General features: G+C 39.9%; 1 protein-coding gene across 3 annotated transcripts in view; it reads right to left on the reverse strand.

Annotated features, from left to right (window-relative positions):
- The window catches only part of LOC144598801 (vang-like protein 1), a 43,015-nt gene extending 17,517 nt beyond the window's left edge, over window positions 1-25,498 (reverse strand). Inside the window, exons 1-5 of one of the 3 annotated variants that reach the window (XM_078409242.1) lie at window positions 25,385-25,498; window positions 15,572-15,842; window positions 13,660-13,792; window positions 9,298-9,902; window positions 1,323-1,456 (exon numbers count right to left, since the gene is read on the reverse strand). In XM_078409242.1, the coding sequence (XP_078265368.1) occupies window positions 1,323-1,456; window positions 9,298-9,902; window positions 13,660-13,792; window positions 15,572-15,642 (943 nt within the window). In that variant the 5' untranslated portion in view covers window positions 15,643-15,842; window positions 25,385-25,498. Of the gene's footprint in view, window positions 1-1,322; window positions 1,457-9,297; window positions 9,903-13,659; window positions 13,793-15,571; window positions 15,843-24,742; window positions 25,184-25,384 lie in introns of those variants that run through there. The other 2 variants (XM_078409243.1, XM_078409244.1) reach the window with 2 other exon arrangements.
- Window positions 25,499-25,892: the final 394 nt, after the last annotated feature.

Below are 25,892 nucleotides of genomic sequence, written 5' to 3' on the forward strand. Positions count from 1 at the left end.
GTCCCCTTTTCCTAACTTGACACCATTCAGATAATAATCTGCCTTCTTATTCTTACCACCAAAGTGGATAACCTCACACTTATCCACATTAAACTGCATCTGCCATGCATCCGCCCACTCACACAACCGGTCCAAGTCACCCTGCAACCTCATAGCATCTTCCTCACAGTTCACACTACCATCCAGTTTTGTATCATCTGCAAATTTGCTAATGGTACTTTTAATCCCTTCATCCAAGTCATTAATGTATATTGTAAATAGCTGTGGTCCCAGCACCGAGCCTTGCGGTACCCCACTAGTCACTGCCTGTCATTCTGAATGGGACCCATTTATCCCCTCTTTGCTTTCTGTCTGTCAACCAATTTTCTATCCATGTCAGTACCCTACCCCCAATACCATGTTCTCAAATTTTGCCCACTAATCTCCTATGTGGGACCTTGTTGAAGGCTTTCTGAAAGTCGAGGTACACCACATCCACCAGCTCTCCCCTGTCAATTTTCCTAGTTACATCCTCAAAAAATCCCGAAGATTAGTCAAGCATGATTTCCCCTTCATAAATCCACACTGACTCGGAACGATCCTGTTACTGCTATCCAAATGCTCTGCAATTTTGTTTTTTATAATTGACTCCAGCATCTTCCCCACCACTGATGTCAGACTAACTGGTCTATAATATCCCGTTTTCTCTCTCCCTCCTTTCTTAAAAAGTAGGATAACATTAGCTACCCTCCAATCCACAGGAACTGATCCTGAATCTATTGAACATTGGAAAATGATCACCAATGCGTCCACAATTTCTAGAGCGGCCTCCTTAAGTACCATGGGATGCAGACCATCAGGCCCTGGGGATTTATCAGCCTTCAGTCCCATCAGTCTACCCAACACCATTTCCTGCCTAAGGTGAATCTCCTTCAGTTCCTCCGTCACCCTAGGATCTCTGGCCACTAGAACATGTGGGAGATTGTTTGTATCTTCCTTAGAGAAGACAGATCCAAAGTACCGGTCATAGGGGGAACATACAAACTCCACACAGACAGAACCCGAGGTCAGGATTGAACCAGTGCTGAGGCAGCAGCTCCACCAGCTGCGCCGCTGCGTGCCGTACTTCCATGGAGGCTGTGGAAAATGAGTCACTGAGTACATTCAAAGCAAGTGAATTTTTAGATCTCTTGAAAAATGTGGTTAATCCAAAAAGAAAAATGCCTGAGAAAAGATCTAGCACTGCTAGATTATATTACAAGAAGCTAAATTGTTTACTTGTGCTTCTATTCCTTTAAAGCTGTGTGTCACCTCCTGGCTAGATTACTCCGGCCTTGACTTACCATCCACATTGTAGACTTTCAGTCCAGCCATGTGTTTGGCTGCACGGGATTTGGCAGCAGTTAAGAGTGCCGGGTTGTGGACAGTGAAATCCTTATAGTAGTTCTCCAGGATGACAAGTGCAGTCCTCTGGATACTGCAAACACAAGACAACACTGCTGAAGGCAAGTGTTTACAAACACACAAACCACCATTCTGATCCGATCTTGGGAGACTGAATAACCTTTAATTACAATGTGTATTTCCAGTGGAGCCATTTAAAAAAATCCTTTGTGTACATTCAGCTTAAATCACAGCGATTAGATCCAGCACCTTTTGGTCAACTGAACCCAACTTTAGCCATAGACAAGCATTTTAGAGCCGGAGTCATACAGTGTAGAAACAGGCCCCTCGGCCCAATTTGCCCTCGCCGACCAACATGCCCAATCTATACCATCGCCATATTACATCTAAACGCCTGCCTACATTTGTCCCGTATCCATAATCCTATCCTATCCATGTGCTTGTCAAAATGTCTTTTAATTTATTGGATTATTTAAAACAGTCACAATATTAAGAAAGCTAGGCAGTTTTAAATTGGTGAGACATCAATCATTAGGATAAAATATTTTGCAGATACAAAAATATAAAATTTTTAGGAACAAGCTACAGTTGCAAACATAGCTATTTAGTTCTATTATCACAACAGGTTCACAGACTCCAGCTTGAATGTACATAAATGAAAGCTCAAAATGAACTTAGAAAATAGAACCAAATTATGAGAAGGATGACCTAATGCTTGACAAACAGTTAGACTTTAGGAAGAGAGGGGCTGGAGACATTAAGGGGTAGAAAAATGAAAACTCCAGGATGGGAGTTGTGGGGACTGCAATTCTTAAAATAAAAAGCCACGGGGACAAAAATGAGAGGAGACATTTTAAAGAACTTGCAGGAATATAGAGAATGAAGGTGGAAGAATTTAAGAACACAGGTTTCACGTTTGAGACGTGGGAGGGGTTGATTGGAAGCAGTGGCTGGAAAGAGAAGCCTATACAGGTTAGTAAAGCAATTGTCAATGAACAAGACGAAATAATGGCTGGAGATTTCACATAGCTGCACCAGCCCTGACAGGCTAAGGATGGAGAAACACAGAGGAAGAGAGATGGGTATTAATGAAGATCCTTCAGGGATGGTGACCAAAAAAAACAAGGGTGAATTGCTGAAGTAATTCTTGAGATATCACGAGACTCAGAAATTGCTGTTGAAGATGCTTTGGCACAAACCACGAGCACAAACTGAGGGTAGCTCGATCGAGCTAGACAATTAGGGAGCGGCACCAAGAGATTTTGGAGTGATTGAATATGGAAACAGGGGAAAGTACATCATGGTCAATCACATGGAATTTTGATTAAGATTGTTCAGTAATTAGAAATGGATGGTATTTAGATTGGAAGTTAAAAACTGGAATTACAAGAAACTGCAGATGCTGGTTTACAAAAATAGACAATGTGCTTGAGTAACTCGCCAGGTCAGCCAGCATCACTGGAGAACATGGATAGTTGACATTTCGGGTCAGGATCCTTCATCAAAACTGGGGATACAGGAAATATGGGCATGGATCCGGAATATCTATTACAAAGATATGTTATGTGCTATTGACACATATGACCATAAAAAAATCTGAATGACGTGTTGAAACAAAAAAAAGATGATCATGAGACCGTGTGTTTATCAATAAAGCTATGGACATGCCTAATGAATTTAATGTAGATCTCGAGGTTGTATGTTCTATTCCAGCCACAGGTCTTAATGCCTTGTTGCTTCTGATTGCTATCAAACAATTCCTGCTACAAAATTGTGTGCAAGAGGCAGGTGGTGCACAAACCTGCCGCTGCTCTTCCCAGTGCAGGTCCACCACCGAATTTTGGGCAACTGGGGCCTGATAACTGCTTTAATCCAGACAAAATTACGAGAACGCACTTGAAATCCCCTCCCCTTAGAGATACAGCGCGGAAACAGGCCCTTTGGCCTATCGTGTCCGCTTTGACCAGCGATCACCCCATACACCAACACTTTCCTATACACCAGGGACAATTAAAATTTTTACCGAAGCCAATTAATCTACAGAACTTGTATGTCTTTGGGGTGTGTGAAGAAACCGGAGCACCCAAAGAAAATCCATGCGGTCACAGGGAGAATGTACAAACTCCTCATGGACAACACCCATAGTCAGGATTGAACCCTGGTCTCTCGTGCTGTAAGACAGCAGCTCTACAGCTACGCCACTGTGCTGTCCCTGACCCTTTCAAACTTCCATTCAGTTTTTTATAAAACAAGATAATTTTTAGAGAATGGAGAGCTATGTGATCTAATTAAGTGTTTTCGGCCATTAATTCGAGAGCTTCATTCTATCGCTGGAATAAACACCTCGTTGTACTCAGAATGCCTGGGTTTTAAAACACATTTCACGACTGCACTGTAATGCTGAACTTCTGACAGCAGATGCCCCTAGTGAACTACTTAAATCTGGGAGGCTGAAAATTAAAAACCTGCGGCTGCTGAAAATCTAAAATAAAAAACAGCAAATGCACTGAATACTCTGCAGGTCAGGCTGCATCTGTGGGAAGGGAAAATTAGTTATCATTTCAGGTTACAGACCCTTTTTGAGCCAAAACCTTTAATGGGTTTGCTTCCCACAGCTGCAGCCTGGCCTGCAGAATATTTACAGCATATGTTGTTTTGTTTTAAAAGTAGAGGCTAAAAGCAGTGGAAATGGTGCTGTCAGACACACAAGGCATCAGGAAATGGGCAATCAGTGAACAATTCAGAGTAAACCATCTCTCCTCTTCAGCAATTCCGACCATCTGGTTCCCCCGCTCACGATTCTCACCATCTCATGGGTCTAAAGAAGCATTAGATTTATGACCTGGGAGGCCATTTGGTCAATTGTGTCCTTCAAAAACGAGTCACCTGTCCAAAACCCTCATTCCAGCAGTTAGTCTGTAGTCACAAAAAAGATTAGAAAGGTTTAGGTAGGAAATGCAGATGCTGGTTTATATCGAAAGTAGACACAAAGTGCTGGAGCTACTCAGCGGCTCAGGCAGCATCTCTGGAGAAAAGGACCAGGTGACATCACGGGTTGAAACTCTTCTTCAGACGATCAGAATGTTAGACGGGTAACAGTTTGCCTGGACGCTGAAGTTTATCAACAATGCCCATGTCTTCCTCCGTGACTCAATGCAGACCAGGAGGCTGGACAACCTTGCCTATTTTAAAAAGGTTCAATCTGTCCTTTACAACCACCCTTCTCCATCTGTTTAGTTTAGATATAGCATGGAAACCAGCTCTTCAGCCCGCTGAGTCCACACCTACCATCGATCACCTGGTCACACTAGTTCTGTTATTCCACTTTCCCAAACACTCCCTACATACCAGGACCAATTTCAGAGGGCAACCTACAAACCAACATTTGTTTAATCTATAAACCTGCACATCTTTGGGAGGTGGAAACTCCCGCAGCCACAGGAAGAATGTGCAAACTCCACAGACAGTACCCGAGCTCAGGATCGAACCCGGGTCTATGGTGCTGTGAGGCAGCAGTTCTCAGTTGCGTCACTGTGCCACCCACTCTAATTTTTAAAATTTCTATCTGAGCTAATGAGAAATCAATTCTTCCAAATAAATGGTACCAATCTGGGATGCTTTTCAATTTCTTTGAAAATATGTGAAACATCCCACCAGTCCTTTGCTGCTTTTGCACAGAACATTGATAACTGTATTGCTGCTACTTCCTGTCCCCACCCGCTACCTGTGCAGCCAATTTCCACTTTTCTCCCCTCTTCACATGGTCCATTTGAACTCTGCTACTCCTCATCCACTAAAATTCCTCCCAATTCCCATATTTTCTCCTTTTCTGAGAATTGTAATCTCTTCCCATCCCCAAGTGTCATGATTTCACTTTGCACACAACACTTATTCCTCAGAATGTAGAAACAAGGATCTGTAAATGCAGGTTTACAAAAAGGATGAAGTGCTGGAGTAACTCAGCAGGTCTGGCAGCATTTAGGGTCCGAAGAAGGGCCCAACCAGAGATGATGACTGATCAGCTGAGTTGCTCCAGCACTTTGTGTCCTTACATCTGTTGTTGACAGGGTCTACACCACATGCTACACCAAATGCTACTTTTCTAATTTTGTACTCAATCTCCACCAGGAGAGCAAAGGAGAATCCAAAGAAGGATACGGACAAACCCGCTGAGAGGGAAAGATTAATGCAGATGGCACATAATGTGGAAAACTGCGAGGCCGCCCATCTTGGTGAAAGTAACTGAAAAGCAGCAACTTTATTAAATGGCAAGAGATTGTGTGTTGTTGCTGTTCAAACAGAGCAGGTATGTCTGTGTACCAGTCACTGATGTGATGTACCAGTGACTAATGTGCAAATAGAGCAAGCACTTCGAAGGGCCAACTGTCCGTTACTTAATAATGAGAGCTTGATTCCAGAAGCGTTGAGTGTGAGGCCATGTTGCAGTTGTATAAGGTCGCATTTAGAGTATTATATTCAGTTTTAGGCACTATGTTATAGGAATGATGTTGTCAAGCTGGAAAGGGTGCAGAGAAGAATTACAAGGATGTTGCTAGAACTCAAGGGCCTGAGCTATAGGAAGAGGTTGAGCCGGCTAGGACTCTATTCCTTGGAGCGCGGAAGGATGAGGGGTGATCTTATAGAGATGTACAAAATCATGAGAGAAATAGATCGGTTGGATGCACACAGTCTCTTGCCCAGAGTAGTGGAATGAAGAACCAGAGGGCATAAGTTTAAAGTGAGGGGGGAAAGATTTAATAGAAACCCAAGGGGTAACTTTTTCACAAGGATGATGGAATGAGCTGCTGGAGGAGGGAGATGAGGCAGGTACTATTGCAAAGTTTAAGTGACATTTAGACAGGTACATGGTTAAGACAGGTTTAGAGGGATATGGGCCAAACACAGGCAGGTGGGACTAGTGTAGATCAGGCATGTTGGCCGTTGTGGGCAAGTTGGGCTGAAGAGCCTGTTTCCACATTGGAATACTCTGTGATTCTAAGGCGGTTTTGTTGCAATTGAATAGGGAATGCACCTGGGGCACAGTGTACATTCTTTGGTTTGCTTACCCAGAGAGAAGATGCATTTACCGCAGAGGAAATGCAGCAAGGATTCACTAGACTGGCCCCGGGGATGGTGGGTCTGCCACTGTATTCATTCGTATTTAGAAGAGCGTGAGATCTCACTTTTCTCAGCTCCAACGAACACCGTAACAAAAAGCTTTTACCTATACCTCAGTACATGTGACAATGAACTGAACTAAACATTTGAACTATTAAAAAAATTCTTGAGGTTATAAAGCTAGATGCTGGATGAATGTTTTTCTCAGGCGAAGGACTGGGAACAATGAGACAAGATGAGAATAACGGGTAGACATTGAGGACTGAGTTCACCCAAACCCAAAATCAACAGATTTCTGGATATTAAGGAAATCAATGGATACGAAGATAGTGCTTGAAAATGGATAATCGATTACCTTGCTCACTCAAAGGCCGAAATGGTTGGCTTCTGCACAGATTTATGTTTTTAAATGCATCAAATGGTGCAATTATTTAAGTTGGACTAAAAAGGTTACTTTGGTTGCTGCTAAATGATTTTGAATTTGTGGATAATGCTCTTAAGGCTTGGGAATCCAAATATAATTACAACAGATTTGCCTGTTATTATCTTTATTATTATTATTGAACTGTTATTCAAAAATAAAACAAAATACAATTTGGTAATATGTATGATTAGGGCATCAAAGGTTATGGGGAGAAGGCAGGAGAATGGAGTTGAGAGGGAAAAACCATGATTGAATGGTGGAGTAGACTCGATGGACTAAATTACTTATTTCTGTTCCTATGACATGAACTTATTATAACCTTCGTTACAAGTCCTGGCTTTTAAATCCAAGTTTAGATAATCACTATTAGATTCAATTTAACTTTCTCTGTACTACATCAGTTAAAAAAGGCAATTTACATTACTTAAACAAGCTAGTAAAAAAAAAAATTACAGTAGAAAAAACACAAGAAAAACAAATAAAGAATATAGTTTGCTAATATTCTCAATTTCCTGTAACAAGGGCATTTCAGATACCAGTGGCATTTCTCTTTGTCATTTAGGGAACAGTTCAAAAGATAACGGTGGGGTTAGATTATTCCTTACTTAATTTTTTGATGGGTAATCTATAATTGGTTCAATCAATAATTATATCAAATTGGAGGAGACACAGATGAGAATGTAGATGCTGGAATGAGGAATAAAAAAAACTGAAGGAGTTCAGCGTGTTTTGCAGCATCTGGGGAAAGGAACCCGGCCTGATGCAGGGTCTCAACCGAAAATGTCAAAAATTACTTTTACCCTCAATCTTCTCAGATGCTGTTGTCCTATTCTGTTCCTCCAGTGCTTTTGATGCTGAATTAATACTTTAATATTTTTTTAAATCAACAATTTCTTTCAGTTAGGAAGTAAAGGAAGTTGAAATTAGATGTAATTCATGTCTGCTGATTACTTACAAGGACAATGCAGACTCACAAATGCTTTATCCAACTCCTTTTTTAAACCAGTAATTAGCAACTGAAAATTGGCACCGTTACTATAATTTGACCATGAATATAAAGTGAACTCTTGAGATTTAGTACAGGTGATTAGCACTGGCACTCTTCTGTAAAGAAGAAAATTGCAAATTGTCATGTTCAATATTACCATTCATCAAATTGAAAGAGTGCTTTGTAAAGGAGGAGCTGTATGTCAAATGTATATGGTGGGAATTTAGTGCATTTTGCAGGAATGCAAACAATTGATCCACTCATGGTACCTGCATGGATTCTGCAGAATACAAGTTTAAAATTTTCCTTTTCTTTCTTCGATCATCAAAAAAATAATTGCAACTACTTCGCAGGGTTTATAAAACATTTTTATAGGTTAACTCCAAATACTTCACCCAACTGCAAGACTGATTGTGGTGGAGACATGAAACGTCACCAATCTATGTTCTCCCGAGATGCTGCCTGACATGCTGAGTTACTCCAGCACTCTGTCTTTTTTTTGTAAGTTAGCTTCGGCAATTCCTTGTATTCTTATCTAATTGCAATGTTAGTTTACACATTAAACTGTAACGCAGCACAATCTGATGTTAATTTGTTCTTGAGGATTTTAATTTCAGTCTGATTGGCAGTATTATAAACTGTCAGCAAGTACAACAGAGGGAAAAATAATAGACAAATGCAGATAAGATGCACAATGCCATCTTTTGGATAGACTCGTGGATACGAAGATATGGATCATGTACACCTGGATGTGGATATGGATCCCTGGCACTGTGAGGCAGCAGCTCTACCAGCCGCACCACTGTGCTGTCCTATATTGTGATGTCCTGTGTTCTTTACACAACCATATAACACGAAAAGACACAGTGTGCTGGATTAACTCAGCGGGTTAGGCCACATCTCTGGAGAACATGAAATGGTGACCTTTTGGGTCAGAAGCCTCTTTCAGACTGACCCAAATGTCACCTATCTATGCTTTCCAGAGATGCTGCCTGACCAACAGAGTTACTCGAGCACTTTGTGTCATTTTTTTGTAAACCAGCATCTTCAGCTCTTCGTATCCTCATCTAATTGCAAGGTTAGCTCACACATCAAACAGTGACTCATATAATGCGATCCAATTTTATTTTTTTCTTTAGAATTTTAATTTTAGCCCGAGCTTTAAACGGCCTGGTTGGCCACATTGAAAACTGTCAGAGTGTACAACAGGGGAAAAATAATAGGCAAAGAAAAAGTTGACTTATTTTAATTTTAGCCTGAGGTCTAAATAGTCCTATTGGCAGTATTGAAAACTGTTAGCAAGTGCAACAAGGGGAAAATAATAGGCAAAGGAAAAATTTAGCTGGCAACAAAAGAGGCCTTTAAGGCCATTTATATCACATACCTCAGTACACCCACACTGTAAAAATGGGATTCTCCATCAGTGGACCGGGTCACCTTCACAGTGAACATGGGCTGTAGTTGACGCAATTCCAGCAGCACAATGGCCAAGTAGTGGATGAACAAGAGGGCGTCTACAAGCGAAACTGCATACTGAACAATTCCCTGATAATTGGGATCTCTCGAATCCAGAATGCGTACACCATAGAACAGCCAATAAGAAACCACAAACACAAAGATCAGCACCATCAGAAGTGCCCGGAACACAAAGACTCGTGGCATCTGCGCCTTGGGCTTGCGGAAGAAGAGTGCCCAAGTTCCGATAAGAAGGATGAGTAGCTTGAAGGCGACAGAGATGAACAACCCTTCGCATACAGTACCACATGGGTCGAGTTTTTCCCGCCACAGTACTTGAGGCAGCACCATAAAGGCAACGGGAGATAAAAAGACCAATACTCCAAGCACAGCAGCGATGGCTATCCCCAAATGTCGAGTACAGTCCAGCCCACCATCATCCACATCTTTTGTGATCCTTGCAATGTCTTCCTGTGATATACTGTGTTCTGAAGTCCCTGTGATGGCCGTTGTGGTTTCGCCCCAGTTATCATCCTGCAAGGCAAACTGCAATGATCAGAATTCTACATTACAAATAATTTATAGAAACACACAATCAAAATCAGAAAAGACTTTCACCTGCCCTACATGCACCTGACCTTGAAAATGGCTTCACAGACAGATAGGGTGGCCAAGGAGGCTTTCAGCACATTGGCCTTCATCAGAATATAGAAGATGAGCGGTCATGTTACAGTTGTAAGGACATTGGTGAAGCCACATTTGGAGTAGTGTGTTCTGTTTTGGTGACCCAGTTATAGGAAGTTGCCAGGACTCGAGTGCCTAAGCAACAGGGAGTGGTTGAGCAGGCTAGAACTTTATTCCTTGGAGCGGAGGAGGATGAGGGATAATCTTACAGAGGTGTATAAGATCATGAGCAGATTATATGGGGTGAATGCAGTCTTTGACCCAGAGTAGGGGAATCATGAAGCACAGGTTTAAGGCGAGGGGGACTAGTGTAGATGGGGCAAGTTGGTCAGTGAGGGCAAGTTGGGCCGAAGGGCCTTTTCCCACGTCCAATGGCTATGATTCTATGACTGCCCCAATATATACCACAATGCCAATATTGCAGTAGACCCATATCAAATTAGCAAGCTTAGCAAGCTTAGCAAGTCTCCAAAAGCCCCTCAAATCAACACAAGTGCACAGCTTTGAATTGAGAAGAACAGAAACTTCTAAAATAAATTTAAATTCTACTATAATGAAATGGACAGCAAACAAAATGCTGGAAGAACTCAGCAGGTCAAGCTACATCTTCGGGGACAAAAAGATTTAAGTCAACATTTTGGATCAACACCCATCATCATGTTCTCATGACATGACTCATGACAGGTCATCATGTTCTCATGACATAGAGAACAGGAAAGATTGTCAGTATATAGCAACATGAAGAGGGTGGGGTAGGAAATGGTTGGAACCAGACGGTGATGGGAATATGTGTAGATGAAGCCAGGTGAGGGAGGGGATGGAAATGGTGAACAAAGGGGGTGAAATATGAAGCCAGAGAAAGGGATATGGGTGGAAGGAGACAGGTGGGTATACATAACATTACTTACCTAAAACTTTTCTTTAAATACACACCTTTTAAATGATATTTACTTATTATTTTTAATCTCTTTTGCAACTGATTTTTAATTTTCCTTTTCCTTATGTCAGGATTTACATCTCAATTGCCACAAATCTTGTTGAGACTGACACTTCGACTTCAGAAGCTGTTTTTCACAGATGGTCTCGAGCATGACTCCCACCACAAGCACCATCTATAATTTACATATCATTTTTTGGAAATAATTTGCAACAAACCCTCCTTTGTGCACGATTCTGCGATATCTCCTGAAACTTTTAAGAACTTGGTCTCTGCCATCTGTCCCTGAACACACTGCTGTTTTACTCATAAGGTTGGGCATCGTGTGAAACAGCACTTGAAGAGGATACCTCAGTTTCAGCAATGAAGATTTGGATCCTAGCCAGGAGATCTATTGAAAATTCTATTACCATTGAAACTAATATATCTCCTGCCTTGATAAAAACTGAAGCTATATTCTATATTTTATTACTTGAAATGTGCTTTTTTTTAAGCAAACGTCTTCTACATTCCAAGCCATGAGCAAACGTCTTCTACACGGCACGGTGGCGCAGCGGTAGAGTTGCTACCTTACAGCGAATGCAGCGTCGGAGACTCAGGTTCGATCCTGACTACGGGCGCCGTCTGTACGGAGTTTGTACGTTCTCCCCGTGACCTGCGTGGGTTTTCTCCGAGATCTTCGGTTCCCTCCCACACTCCAAAGACGTACAGGTATGTAGGTTAATTGACTGGGTAAATGTAAAAATTGTCCCTAGTAGTGTGTGTGGGATAGTGTTAGTGTGCAGGGATCGCTGGGCGGCGCGGACTCGGTGGGCCGAAGGGCCTGTTTCCGCGCTGTATCTCTAAATCTAAATCATTCCAAGCCATGAGCAAACTGCCCAACATGTTAACATGCTCTCTACTGTATTGATTGATGAGGTATTGGATGTGGAATATTGAAGTTGAACTGTTCTGTGGTGCAAGGATGTGCAATGTACTCTGAATAGTTAAAGATTCAAGTTGAACTGTAATGAAAAGGAACTGCAGATGCTGGTTTACACCAAAAGTAGACAAATTGCTGGAGTAACAGCGGGCAGGCAGCGTTTCCGGAGAAAATGGATAGGTGACGTTTCGGGTCGTGACCTTTCTTCAGACTGTCTTTTGATGGTGTAAATCTACTTGTAAATTCTTCTTCTGTCTGACCAGCTGAGTTACTCCAGCACGTTGTGTATCTATGATTCAGGTTGAGTTTGGTCTGTTTATACTTATAAATTAAGGACATTTACGCCACTCTACATTTAAAAGCATTACAAATTTCCCTGAATAAATGTTAAATTTTTTTTACAGGATACAGAAATACTTTCTAATTCCAAGTGAACAAACTTTCATGGCTAAGAAACACAATTCAAAGACAAAATGTCAAGAAAAAATATACTGGGTTACACAGGCCTGCCAAAACAAACGTAAACAGACTGTTCTAACAAACTGCTTTGCCAACTGACAACAACCTGCATGCAAGCCATTTAGAAAATCGCACAATATAGCTTAAACAGGGGAGGAGGGAATAAGGAAAAATATATTAGAATAGCTAATAACATTGATTGACACTCATGCATATCTCATCCAATTAAAAACAAGACTTGGTTGCAGGGATTTAAAGGAAGGATTGAGTTCACTGATCATGGTTTTGCCATATTTAGGGCAAAATCCCAGGGAGCATTCACAAAAGGGCAAAGAGGGTTTAAGAAAGGGGAGAGGAAATTACAAAAACATGAGTGACGGAGCTAAATACGGATTAGAAAAGGGCAAAATTTGTTATAGTTGACGTGAATTATGAGCAAGGTATAATTGCAGTCTTCAGGTGCAGGACTAAAAGGGCATCACAACTTAATTCCTTTCTTAAGGTCTTAGAAATGATAGAAGGGTACAGGTGTGGTGAGGGAATGTTAAAATTCATAAATGTAATTGGGTAGAACATGTTCTACAAATGTGGAGGAGTCCTGAAATTCTTTTCCAAATAGCTAATAACTTCAATTTAAAGCAGAGAAAATTGTGATTGAGACATCATGGAACATTTATTTACAAAATGTTGAAAGTTTGCGCAATAATTACTATTCATGCCCAAAAATGTATTTTATTATTTTACAATTACAGAAAATTTGGGAAACAATTTCCCTCGGTTTTCTTAGTCACTAGGAAAAGGAAAAATGAGCCAAATTTCAGGGTAAGTAGGCCATTTAGAACTGAGATGAGGAAAAACTTTTTCAGTCAGCGAGTTGTGAATCTGTGGAATTCTCTGCCTCAGGAGGCAGTGGAGGCCAATTCTCTGAATGCATTCAAGAGAGAGCTAGATAGAGCTCTTAAGGATAGCGGAGTCAGGGGGTATGGGGAGAAGGCAGGAATGGGGTACTGATTGAGAATGATCACATTGAATGGTGGTGCTGGCTCGAAGGGCCGAATGGCCTCCTCCTGCACCTATTGTCTATAAGTAGCTTAACTTAAGATATACACACATCTATCCATAAAGGGACCATTACACAGAAATTTCAAGATACTTGCATCATAATAGCCAATGCCTTCCTAATGTTAGTTGGATACAACTAACTTAAGATAAAAAATAGCTGCAGCAAAATCTTCAAAACTTAAACAGCAGCATCTACACACACAGCCGTTATTTTGAAATGTGCGTACCTGCACTGTCTCATCTCCACGACTGGACTCATTGCCCAGCAGTGGCTCTGCAGGTGGTGTTTGGATGGTAACAGATTTCTCAGAACGACTGCCATCTTTGTTTCTAGATTTTTGCCGATCCCGGCTCCTTTCCCTGAAATGCAGTGATTTACACTTTCATGTTATTTAATACCAGTCAGCATTACGTCATAATGTGAAGCAAACAATTCAATATTGATGATAGGAAAATAGTAAGAGTGTGCTTCTAATCTGACATTCTATTATACTCATCACATTTAGCTCAAACATTCGCAGATATTTTATTGCAACAAAACGAACTCCAGCAATCATCCCTCAAAAATTTCTCGTCAAAATTGGTATGGACATTGCCATAAGTGTTAAAAAATACACTCCACATAATTATCGATGATGTTTATGATGATCCAAATCCAGCACAACAGAATTTGTGAATAAGGCTCACAAATTAGGAATAGTTAATTCTGTGCTTTTGTTCTTCGTACAACATGCAGAGGAATATAGAGGCAAACCAGCTTTCTGTCCTCTACAAAAGCTGCTTTGTAATCAGCTGTCAAAATGGCTCCCCCTCATTTAAACATTTCAATTTCCCCTTCCTTCCATTGAATGCATTTTAATTGCGGTCATCTCATCTTGAAAGAATCCTCAACAATGACAATTATGGGATTGCACCCAAATTCTACCATTACAGGATTGTGATGATCTAATCTGGTGTGCCACTTGGAATGCTTGACTTTATATTTCTACAGAAAATAAAACATAGAATGTAGGCATAACCATTACCAATCAGCTACCTAAAGATAGGTGTGACTAGAGTCAGCTCTGAAGATAGATAATTTACCATGCAAATGTGTAAATACTTCTAAATTAATGTAATGCACAATATCCTCTAATAGAAATACATCTGGATAATCGATCAGGATGTCAAATGCTCAGTTAAAATCCTGTTTAATGAAGAATACACAGTGCGCTTTACACCGACCAAGGCAGATAAGGCTGAAGAAGGGTACTGACCCTAAACGCCACTTATCCATGTTCTCCAGGGATACTGCCTGACCCACTGAGTTACTCCAGCATTGTGTCTTTTTTTGTAATCCGGCATCTACATGTTTCCACAATTGTGTATCAAATCAAAATCACTCTCCTTTGCTGTAGCATCATGCTTAGTTTAGTTTGTAGTTTAGAGATCTAGCACAGAAACAGGGCCTTTGGCCCACCAAGTCCACGCCGACCAGCGATCCATATACACTAGTACTATCTACACACTAGGAACAATTTAAATGTTTTACCAAAGCCAATTAACCTACAAACCTGTACACCTTTGGAGTGTGGGAGAACACCGGAGCACCCAAAGGAAACCCACGCAGTCACGAGGAGAACATACAAACTGCGTAGTCAGCACCTGTGGTCAGGATCAAACCCGGTCGGTGCAAGGCAGCAACTCTACCACTAGGCCACCGTACTGCCAAGTCGAATGCAGTCTGGAGGTTGAGGCAACTGATTCATTAAGAGCTGTCTGATTAGTTTTAGCATTTTTTTTCCTCTAAAGTGACAGAAGTTGCTCTGATAATCTAATGTTAGGTTATTTTAGCTCAAATCTGATTTTACTTGTTAATTTTCCACTAGAATTTCTTCACATCATGCTTTTAAAATAAACTTCATTGTTCAGGGGGCCTAAAGACTGCATTCCTAAATTTGTGATGATTTTAAATGGGTGTAGATTTCCTTGAAACAGAATTAGTTATTATTGAATGTTAAACAAGGTCAGCAGAGTTCCAAAGAGGAGCTTCCTCCAATTCTTTCCCAGATGAGTTTATACAAGGTTTCCCTTTAGTTTCTATGGAAGCCTAATTAGATTGACCATGTTAAAAGTTACTCTAAAAGAAACAATACATACCCATGTCTGTGCGAACTCTTGGAGCGGCCTGAATAGTAGGAATATCCAGAGTATGTAGATTCTGTGTCCATCGTTGCAGATTCCTTGCTAATGGGCAGGTAAGCCGACTTCCAACAGTTAATGGATTTTCTTCTGGCTTTCTGGGGGCCAAACTGGTGTTTGTGAATGCTCTTGTCCAAGCCAGATGGGATGGTCAGCAGGCTGGCAGCATGGCTCTTTAACTGGTCTATTTTGGATGCAAATCGGGGGCCTCCTGTGAAGAAACATTAACCTGTGGCAATAAGACATAAATAAATACATTTCCCTGCAACATGTCTCAGAGATACCAACTTATCGACTGATTACTACACAGCACTGAAAAATATTTAATAACTACATGTACAGTTTGAGATTTGTAGTTTATTGTCACGTGTACCAAGGTACAGTGAAAGGCTTTTGTTACGTGATAAGCAGTCAGTGGAATTACAATATGTGATTTCAATCGAGCCATCCATAGGGTGCAGATACTTGATAAAAGGAATGACGTGAATAACGTTAGTACAAGTATTGTTCCAGATAGCAACAAGGAAACCACTACCCTACTTCTGTAAATTGAAGCTTTAAATCTACCTAGAAGACAAACAAAAGGGAAAGTTCCCCAAGCATAATGTACATCAGAAACCACAGATGGATTCAGTTTATGTCAGCACCAACATAACAAGACAACAGTTCACATATACATTATGATGTATTAGCAGGCTTAATAAGATTGGATTCTTAAATGGTTGTTTTCACCTAGCTACTAGTCAAGAACAGACTTTTGTGCTATTGCTTCGCTAAATTAAACTACTAGTTTGATAATAAATCACTAACCTATGAAACAAAGAACAATACAGCACAGGGACAGGCCCGTCGGACCACAATGCCCGTTCCAAACATGACGCAAGATTAAACTAATCACCTCTGCCAGCACGTGATCCATATCCCTCCATTCCCTGCCTATCCATGTGCCTATCTAAAAGCCTCTTAAATGCCACTATAGTATCTGCACCCACCCACCACCTCTGGTAGTGTTTTCCAGGCACCACCACTATGTAAGAAAAAATTGCCCTGCGCATTTCCTCTAAATTTTGTCCCTCTCACCTTAAACCGTTGCCCTCTAGTCTTTGACATTTCCACCCTGGAGAAAAAGGTTCTGGCTGTCTAATTTAGCTATGCTTTTCATATTTATATATACCTCTAATTTTATTAAAATGATCAACATTTGTACTTCCATCCATACACAGATTTTCTGGGGGAGATTAAAATGAAAATATTTGACACCATGCAGAGAATAATTTAAAAAAATTACATCACCTCAGAGTTCAAACTATGTTTGGGAATCCAGTGGAATCTGGAAGCAGCTTTCAAACCAAGTCTAAACCATGTCAGCATTGCATGCAATGTTAAACAATTAATTTGAGACAACTTCTTCCAGCGCGATGAGTTATGTTAGTACAGAGCATCAGTTATTTTTGCAAAATGTAATCTGTTTTCCAACAAGTCTAATTCTATAGTATGGTCATAACCATGCATTTGTAACACAAAGAGTCTTCAATGAAACAGCAAATTAATAAATTGTTATTGTAAACACTATTTTAACTGGTTAAGATCTTGCCAGCTTTAAAAATTATTTAAAAACATAACATCTCATAATCTACATTGACAATTAAAAACATAGGCATTATATTGTTAGTTGTTTCAAGTGATTGGTATTTTGTTTAATCTTCTTAGAAATTACAAGAAAATTTTAAGGTCTTGTGGATTGATTCATTCTGGTTTCATGAGTACTCATGAAACAGCCCCCCTTTGGATTCTAGAATTATAATTATTACACAATGAAAACATTAGCAAACATGTGATCATATAAAAGCTTACACAACTCAATTGCCTTTTAAAAGCTTAAAAAGACATGAATGAAATTTTTAACTAAAAATTCCTCAAATTTCTTAGATATCCACTCAGCTCAAACATTTTAAGCCACGCATTAATAGTATGCAAGAGCATGGTAAAAAAAAAGTGGTACAAGGCAATGTTCATATTGAGATGCACATATTAATGGTTAGTAAGTTTTTTTCTTTCAAGGTATAAATAAACATTGTATGAGGTCCTCATCAGAATTAAACATAAATGGTCAATCACCAGGAGACGTGGCCACCAGGTCACAGATCGTACAATTAAATTAGTGGATCTTTTAGACTGAAAAAGCTCAGAGATACCAACTTATCGACTGATTACTACACAGCACTGAAAAATATTTAATAACTACATGTACAGTTTGAGATTTGTAGTTTATTGTCACATGTACCAAGGTACAGTGAAAGGCTTTTGTTACGTGATAAGCAGTCAGTGGAATTACAATATGTGATTTCAATCGAGCCATCCATAGGGTGCAGATACTTGATAAAAGGAATGACGTGAATAACGTTAGTACAAGTATTGTTCCAGATAGCAACAAGGAAACCACTACCCTACTTCTGTAAATTGAAGCTTTAAATCTACCTAGAAGACAAACAAAAGGGAAAGTTCCCCAAGCATAATACTTCATTGATAACACTTCAATGTGAAGACTGCAAGTGCCTGCTGACTTTTGTGTAATTTAGTTTTAACTTGCCCTTTACTGGATATTATTGCTACTTAGGTTAATAGACAAGTTTTAAACAGGATCTTGTAACTAAAGGTCATCAGGCAGATAATGCAATGAAATGTATTGAACGACAAAGTCTTTCACAATCATTAATTATTTTACTTCTAATCACAATGTAAAGGAAAATGGCAAGTCAATTAAGTACTTTTAATTAAATGTAATGGTTGTTATGAATCTTTGAAATTTGCAGACCAGACCCCATCCTGTCCATGCTAGCCATAAATGGACTTTATGTTCATTCTATTTCCCAGCTCGACATCTACAGTCCTTCAGGTTATGGTTTTTCAAATGCTTGGTGAGGTTCTTATATTTTTTTAAATGCTCTGAAAATATGGTGGTGAAGGCTTACTGATGGGGTGCATCACAGCATGGTTGGGAACAGCTCTGCCCAAGACCACAAGAAATTGCAGAGTTGTGGATATAGCCCAGTCCATCACACAGATCAGACTTCCCTCCCCTTGGGTAGACGATACAGAAGCTTGAAAGTATGCACCACCAGACTCAGGAACAGTTTCTTCCCCTGTTGTCAAGTTTCTGAATGGCCCATAAGCAATGGTACAACCCGATTCTCCCCATTATGGTCATTGTCCCTGAAACTTTTACCAAGCACTCTATCTTCTTCCCTCTCTCTCCATCCCCCTCCCCCTTCCCAGTTCTCCCACCAGTCTTACTGTCTTCGACAACATTCTATCTTTGTCGCGCCCACTCCCCTGACATCAGTCTGAAGAAGTCTCGACCCAAAACGTCACCCATTCCTTCTCTACACAGATGCTGCCCGTCCCGCTGAGTTACTCCAGCATTTTGTGTCTACCTTCGATTTAAACCAGCATCTGCAGTTCTTTCCTGCACACTCTATCTTCTCCTTTGCTTTCTCTATTGTACTTGAGCTTGGCTCGATTGTACTTATGTAAAGTATAACATGATTTGATCGGATAGCATGTAAAATAAAGCTTTTCACTGTATCTCAGTACACATGACAATAATAACTAAACATATATATGCTTGTGAGATTACTGGTATTATACATGATCAAAATACGACAAGCGCTATGTAGAGACATGCAAAGGAATGTTCATGATCATCTTCGTTGTTATGCTGAGTAGATAGTAGCAAACACGGCATTAATTCCTCTGCAACCTTTCAGTTCTTCACATGCAAAAACACATTTAACAAAAGTTACTGAACATTAAACATAACCTCTGCAAAAGTTCCCCAAGTAAATCTGGTAGCAAATAAATCAATAGCCAAAACTGCTAAATGTTATTTCCATTCAAAGGTCTGCAACGTTAGCAGCAACCTCATTTAGCACATTCTCTTCAATCTTACCCTTTCTAATTTGTAGCTGGGGTAACTGAAGTGGGAGGGCTTGCCTTAAGTTCAATAAAGCTTTTGTTAAAGATGCTTTCCACATTATGCTACAACAATAATAGCTGTGCTTATGTTAGCATTTTGTACATTAAGTACATTTTAATTTTCAGTAAACCAACTATGTTGTTTCAGTTATGCGGGATCTAAATCTGAGAACCCTCTCTTTAAGACTCCTTGTGATAGCTATACTACAAGAGCCTCTGTAATATTGGACAAAGACAGACTTTAGGGTCTAGTCCCTGAATTATGACCTTCATTGTTCAACTCCAAGCTCTGGAATGGACTTGAAAATTAATTAAATTTCAATGGTATCAATATACATTCAACTATCCATCTTTCCACAAACACTGAATACAGTAAGGAAAAATTGTGAATATGGTGTTGGTTTCTACATTATTAAGGCAGTCATACACAGAAAATTCTGAATTGGTTGCATTCTGAAAAAGGAATCTTACAAAAGTAGACTTTGGCATTGTCTCAATGGAAGACATGTTGTGGTTTTGAATGAACCAATAACTCAGTCAGCAACTATTGCTAGGATCACATTATAGACAAAGATATTTTATCATGTGTGCTTCAAAATGCAAAACACAGTTTCCTCCCACAGTAACATTAATAATATTATTCTGTCCAGTGAGATAGCAATGTAATGTGTTATATTCTTTGTTAAATATGTCAAACAAATTATCTAGCTTTAGAATTACTGACTGGCATTTCTTGCCAAATTTTCTGCAATTAAACCATATTTTTATTATGGCCCACTATAGAGCCGTGGAGCTGAAAAATGTTCAAAATTATATTTATGGTTCCCTTTCTTGAAGGAACCTGCTGAGGAAGCCAGATTGCAAAAAAAACTTCAGAAATTCAATAAAAAGGGAACGTTTCTCAGCCATCTATAAGATGCATTGGGGAGATCATTAGAAACGTAAAATATTCAAGCGTTACTGGGAAATTTTACATATTTTACAGGAATTCTCTTGTACTTTTAAAAATGCAATATTTACTTAGGATGCTCAAGATTTAGCCAAACCTATACAGCACCACCTAAAGTTTGAAGCCAATTGAAGTATGCATTTGAGCTTTGCTTGTATTTAAACTACCCCAAAGATGGTATATAGAAAATAAAAAAACAAAATATAAAATTAAAAAATCAAGGGCGGCACAGTGGTGCAGGAATAGAGGTTCTGCTTCACAGCATCAAAGATCAAGATTCAATCCTGTCTGTGCGGAGTTAGCACATGCTCCCTGTGTCCGTGTGGGTTTTCCTCTGGGTGCTTTGGTTTCCTTCCACATTCCAAAGACATGCTGGGTTGTAGGTTAATTGGCTCATGTAAATTGTCCCTGTAAATTGTGTAGTGTGTGAGTGATCATTGGTCGGTGTAGACTCGGCAGGCCGAAGGGCCGGTTTCCAGTCTATAAACACTAAACAAGAGATTCCAGTCATGCACTAAAAAAAAGTATTGGCAATTTTTTAAAAACAAAACTTCATTTGAAATACATTAGTTTTAATTGTTAATTATTCCAAAGTTAATCTTGTATGGATAAAATATTTTAAATTGTGGATTTATCTATTTTCCAAATAAATTTAAGGGGAACAATTGGTACATGACAACAGTTACTCAAGCCTTATACAAAATGCCCACCTTAAATATTTTTCCCTCAAAGCTTCTTCAGCCTCACTCCCTCTTTATTCCATCCATTTTATCTATTCAGTCCACTCATATTAGTGTAAAGCTTCCAAAACTGCAGCCCACTTCTCCTGGTTATACGGTTTTTGACAAAGAAAATCAGATCTTGTTACACAATTTATAACCTGATACACTATGATTGAATTTTCCATTCCCTTAAGAATCTTAAATATATCCACTGACTCCTCCTTTTGGTACTAAGAAATATACTGGAGCCAAAAGCCAATTAGATTGAATTTTCAGTTCTGCCTTTTATACTTTTAAATTCTCAATGCAATTTCATAACCAAATTTAGCTTTTATTCCAACGTACAATGAGTTTTCCTTTTGCTGTTACACACTGCACTATTGTTTTACGAGAGGTTTCCATCAATACAAAAGCTATTGTTTATTAAATACATCCATTGCAAAGTGCTCCCAAAAGAACTCAGTACCAATAAATCATCACCAATGCTACTAAATGTCATTTCCATTCATAAGTCTGCGCCATTAGCATCAACCACATTTACCACATACTTGCAGATCTCGGCTGTATCCTGAGCCATTTAGCTTACATAGTTATTTTCCTCACTTCTTCCATTATTGACTATAGTTCATGCTACCCGACACTCATGAGTCTACCTTCTTATACTACTCTAATCTCTTCCAATTGTTAGACATAATTGTACACGGAACCATCTTTTGATATTTCTGATTTAACCAAGATTCTGTCTATGTCAAAAGTCTGCCTCTCATACAATGCCAATTTACCCAGAGATTGATTGCTCATTTTACACTTAAAGACAGAGTCCATCTTGCTCATTGTGATTATGAAGTTTGGACCTCTCACTTCAAGGTAAATCCACAAAATTAAAAGAAAGCACAGCAGTCGTGGCACATCAACACAAAGCAGTAAAAAAATGTAAAGAATCTCACCACATGTTCGTCATCTCAAATCAGTGGTTTTCAAGCTTATTAATGCCCCTGTGATTTGTTGCAGTCCTACTCAACACTGGTTGTTCACTCCAAGCCACAAATTTATATAATCCACAAATTAAAAAATTGTATTTCTGATTCCAAAGTTGGATGCGTTTCTTTGCAACTACAGAAATTAAACTTTTAATAATGTGAACATTTCTGTGGGGATTTCAAGCCTTGAAACTGAGAGTATTTTAAGGCTGAAAGTATTTAAGGCAGTCTGCAATCACACAAGATCATTTTTTTACTTGATTAATATCACTGTAACTAATCAATAACATGCAACTGACCATCACAAAATCCAAGATACATGTAAAATGGTGGATGTGCAAAACAACCACATCTCATTGATAATATCTGATGAAAAGTCACCAAATCAAAATATTAACTTTGTATTCTTCTCAGCCTAACAAATGCAGCCTGACCCACCAAGTATTTCTAGCATCTACTGCTTGTTTTCCAGATTCAGCATTGAGTATTACAGATCTGAAGCAAAATGGATATATTTACACTGGAAATAATTAAGATATCACTGTCATTTAAAAAAAAAATGAATATACAGACACCGTACAGGTTATGGGATTGATCTTACTTTGTTTTGGGTCTAAAAAAATGAAAGTGGAAGGTTTTCAAGCACCGATAATCCATTACCACGATCAATCCACATAGCTGATGCATGATATTGATAATGCAAAGTTAATATTGGGTTACAAAATTTGTCTCCTAATAATTAACTGGAAATAATGGCTTCATAGAGATTCACTCCAAAGGAGTGAAAATGGTCAGATAATTTTAAAACACTTCAACTCACATCTTGCTAACTTCTTAAATTGCAATGTCTTTGCAAACTTCTTTAAAGATCATGAGTGAACGTGAAAAACCTCACCACTTTCAACAGCAATTAAGTGTGAAACAGTTAAATAGAAACAATAAGAAACAGATGAAAAGCTTCATAATAATTGAAATCAAATTAATATTTCAAACAGCACTGGAAAAATTAAATCCACATTTTGGTATTGGTTTATTATTGTCACGTGCATTGGGGGTGTAGTGATTTTTTTTGTTTCGCATCTTATCCAAACAGTACATACCATATACAAATGTAATCATACCATCCAAAAGTACACCAGGTAGTGCAAAAGAGAAAATAAACAGAGTGCAGAATATAGCGTTACAGAGAAATTGCAGCTTAAAAAAGCAAGGGCCGCAAAGTAATAGATTCCCAATAGCATGTGGGAGGACTGTTCAAGAATCAAGAATAACAGCAGGGAAGAAGTTGTTCATTAATCTGTGGTGTGTGGGAATAAATAATTACATTTATAATCCCATAGGATCAATTTTCCATTGGCTCTACATCACTATATTTTGTCTGCACTATTCACGAGTGTAAAACCTTTTAACAAAATTGAAAGGTCATCAATGGAAAGTATTAAATAGACACAGATATGCCTAGATAGATAGGTATAGATATTGTCTGATCTGCTAAGTAACAGGGTTTTTTTAAATTTAGAAGTATTTATAATGTTAACTTTACATTTTAAAGCTTAATTTCTGCTACTGAAATTGAATGAACGGATGACATGCAACTTAGAAGTTGGCCAATTCATTTTCAAATGTTTAGTAACGATTGGTTGAAATCTGATGAAATTTGTTATATTTAATTATTTGAACAAAGTAATCACTGGATTGCCAAATGTAAATGAAATAGAAAATTTCACTGATAATACCATAGTGAAAATTCAAGGAACTTTAAAAACAAAGCACATGGCTCAAATTAAAGACATTTTCCAATTTCCAGCACAATCCATTGTTGAATATATGCAGCAAAACACAAAGTGCTGGAGTAACTCAACAGATCAGGCAGCATCTGTGAAGGGGACACAAGGAAGTGTAGGTGCTGGAATCCTGAGCAAAACAGAAAGTGCTGGAGTAACACAGCAGGTCAGACAGCATCTGTGAAGGGAATGGATACACAACTTTTCTGTTCTGAACCCTTCTTGACATTTCTACAGAATGCAGTATACTTTTAATTCAAACATACAAGAATGTAAAATTCTAATAATATTAAGTCTTAAGAGCACGTAAAGTAAAATTGGCAGTGACGCAAGCTTTACAATAAAGCTGTGGGACACAAAATTTTGCAGAGTTTACAATTGGGGTTTGAACACACAGTATATGTGCAACAATACAATACATTTTGGTCACAAAATGCTGGAATAATTCAGCAGGTCAGCCAGCATCTCAGGAGAACATGGATTGGTGACGTTTCGCGTCAGGACCCTGCTTCCCCAGAGATGCTGCCTGATTTGCTGAGTTACGACAGCATGTGGGGGTTTTTTTTTTGGGGGGGGGGGGGATCAACTTCTGCAGATCCTCGTTTCTGCAATAAACATTGGTATTAGGAGATCTCATCAATCACACCCCATTTTCCATCTCCCAATGCCGAGGAAGACCTTGCTGTCCCCAATCCCAACTACAGAGACTAACCACTCACCGCTCCAACTACCACCACATCAGGTCTTCCACCACCCCCCACCGCGAGTCATTTGTCTCAAACTCCTGCTTGAAAGGGATGTTGAACAAAACACAAGGGTGTTGGAGGAATATGGCCATACAGCATCTTGGTCCGAAGGAGGATCCGAACACAAAACATCACCTATCCCTGTTCTCCCAACAGATATGCCAGACCCCGTTGAGTTACTCTAGCACTGCGTATCTTTTTAATGTATAAACCAGCATTTGCAGTTCCTTGTTTCCACTCCCGATGGGTTTTTTTGTTAGGTTTGCCCAGCTTGAAAACATTCCTCTTCCATTTTAACGTTATTGTTTGCACGGGAGCAATGGTGGCGACGCGGGTGTCCGCCCTGGATACGGAGGGAGGGTTGACGCTTCCCTCCTCAGGTCTAGAGTGCAGGCGGTGGCGGCCAGTAATACCTCCCTCCCCTCACACCCACTGTGCATGGGAACGCGGGCCAGGCCTGCCGGCGGGGAGACCCACAGCCTACGCGCTAGGCCGCGGCCTCTGCCGCTTCTCTTTTCTCTCCACTCCCCTCAGAAAGCACCCTGGAGGTCCTCGTGAAACCAAACGGGCGGACAACAATATTTAAAAATATAAGATGGAAGCGGCCTGACTGACCTGGGCCCGGCGTCCCGTGCAAAAGATCCCGCTCCTGGCCGCTGGCGAGCGCAGAGAAAACCCCGGATTGAGGGGCGGGCGTCGAGATGGAAACGCACCCACCGGGGAAAAAACTCGATCCCGTGTTTGAAAAAAAACCAAGGGGCCGCTCAGCCGCCGTACGCTCCACTGCGCATGCGGAATCCGTCGCCTGCCTCGCTTCCCCATCACGTGACGGCTTCCCACCCCCTTGGAAACGGCGGCCTCGACACGCCTCTCTTCCCCCGTCACGTGACACGCTCCCCGCCTGGAGACGGCGGCAGTTAGTACTCCACGTCCCTTGGCAACGCTAGTTCTGGAAGATGGTGCCCATCGTCGTCAGGTTTGATGGACGTCCCGAGTTAAAACTCTTGCTCATCAAGGGAGATTAATTGTCAAATGTACCGACAAGGGAACAATGATTTTTTAGTTAAACAAAAAACACGCACAAAGTGCTGGAGGAACTCAGTGAGTCGAGCAATATAAGAAG

This window comes from Rhinoraja longicauda, chromosome 12, assembly GCF_053455715.1.
Source record: "Rhinoraja longicauda isolate Sanriku21f chromosome 12, sRhiLon1.1, whole genome shotgun sequence".
Lineage (NCBI taxonomy): Eukaryota > Metazoa > Chordata > Chondrichthyes > Rajiformes > Arhynchobatidae > Rhinoraja > Rhinoraja longicauda.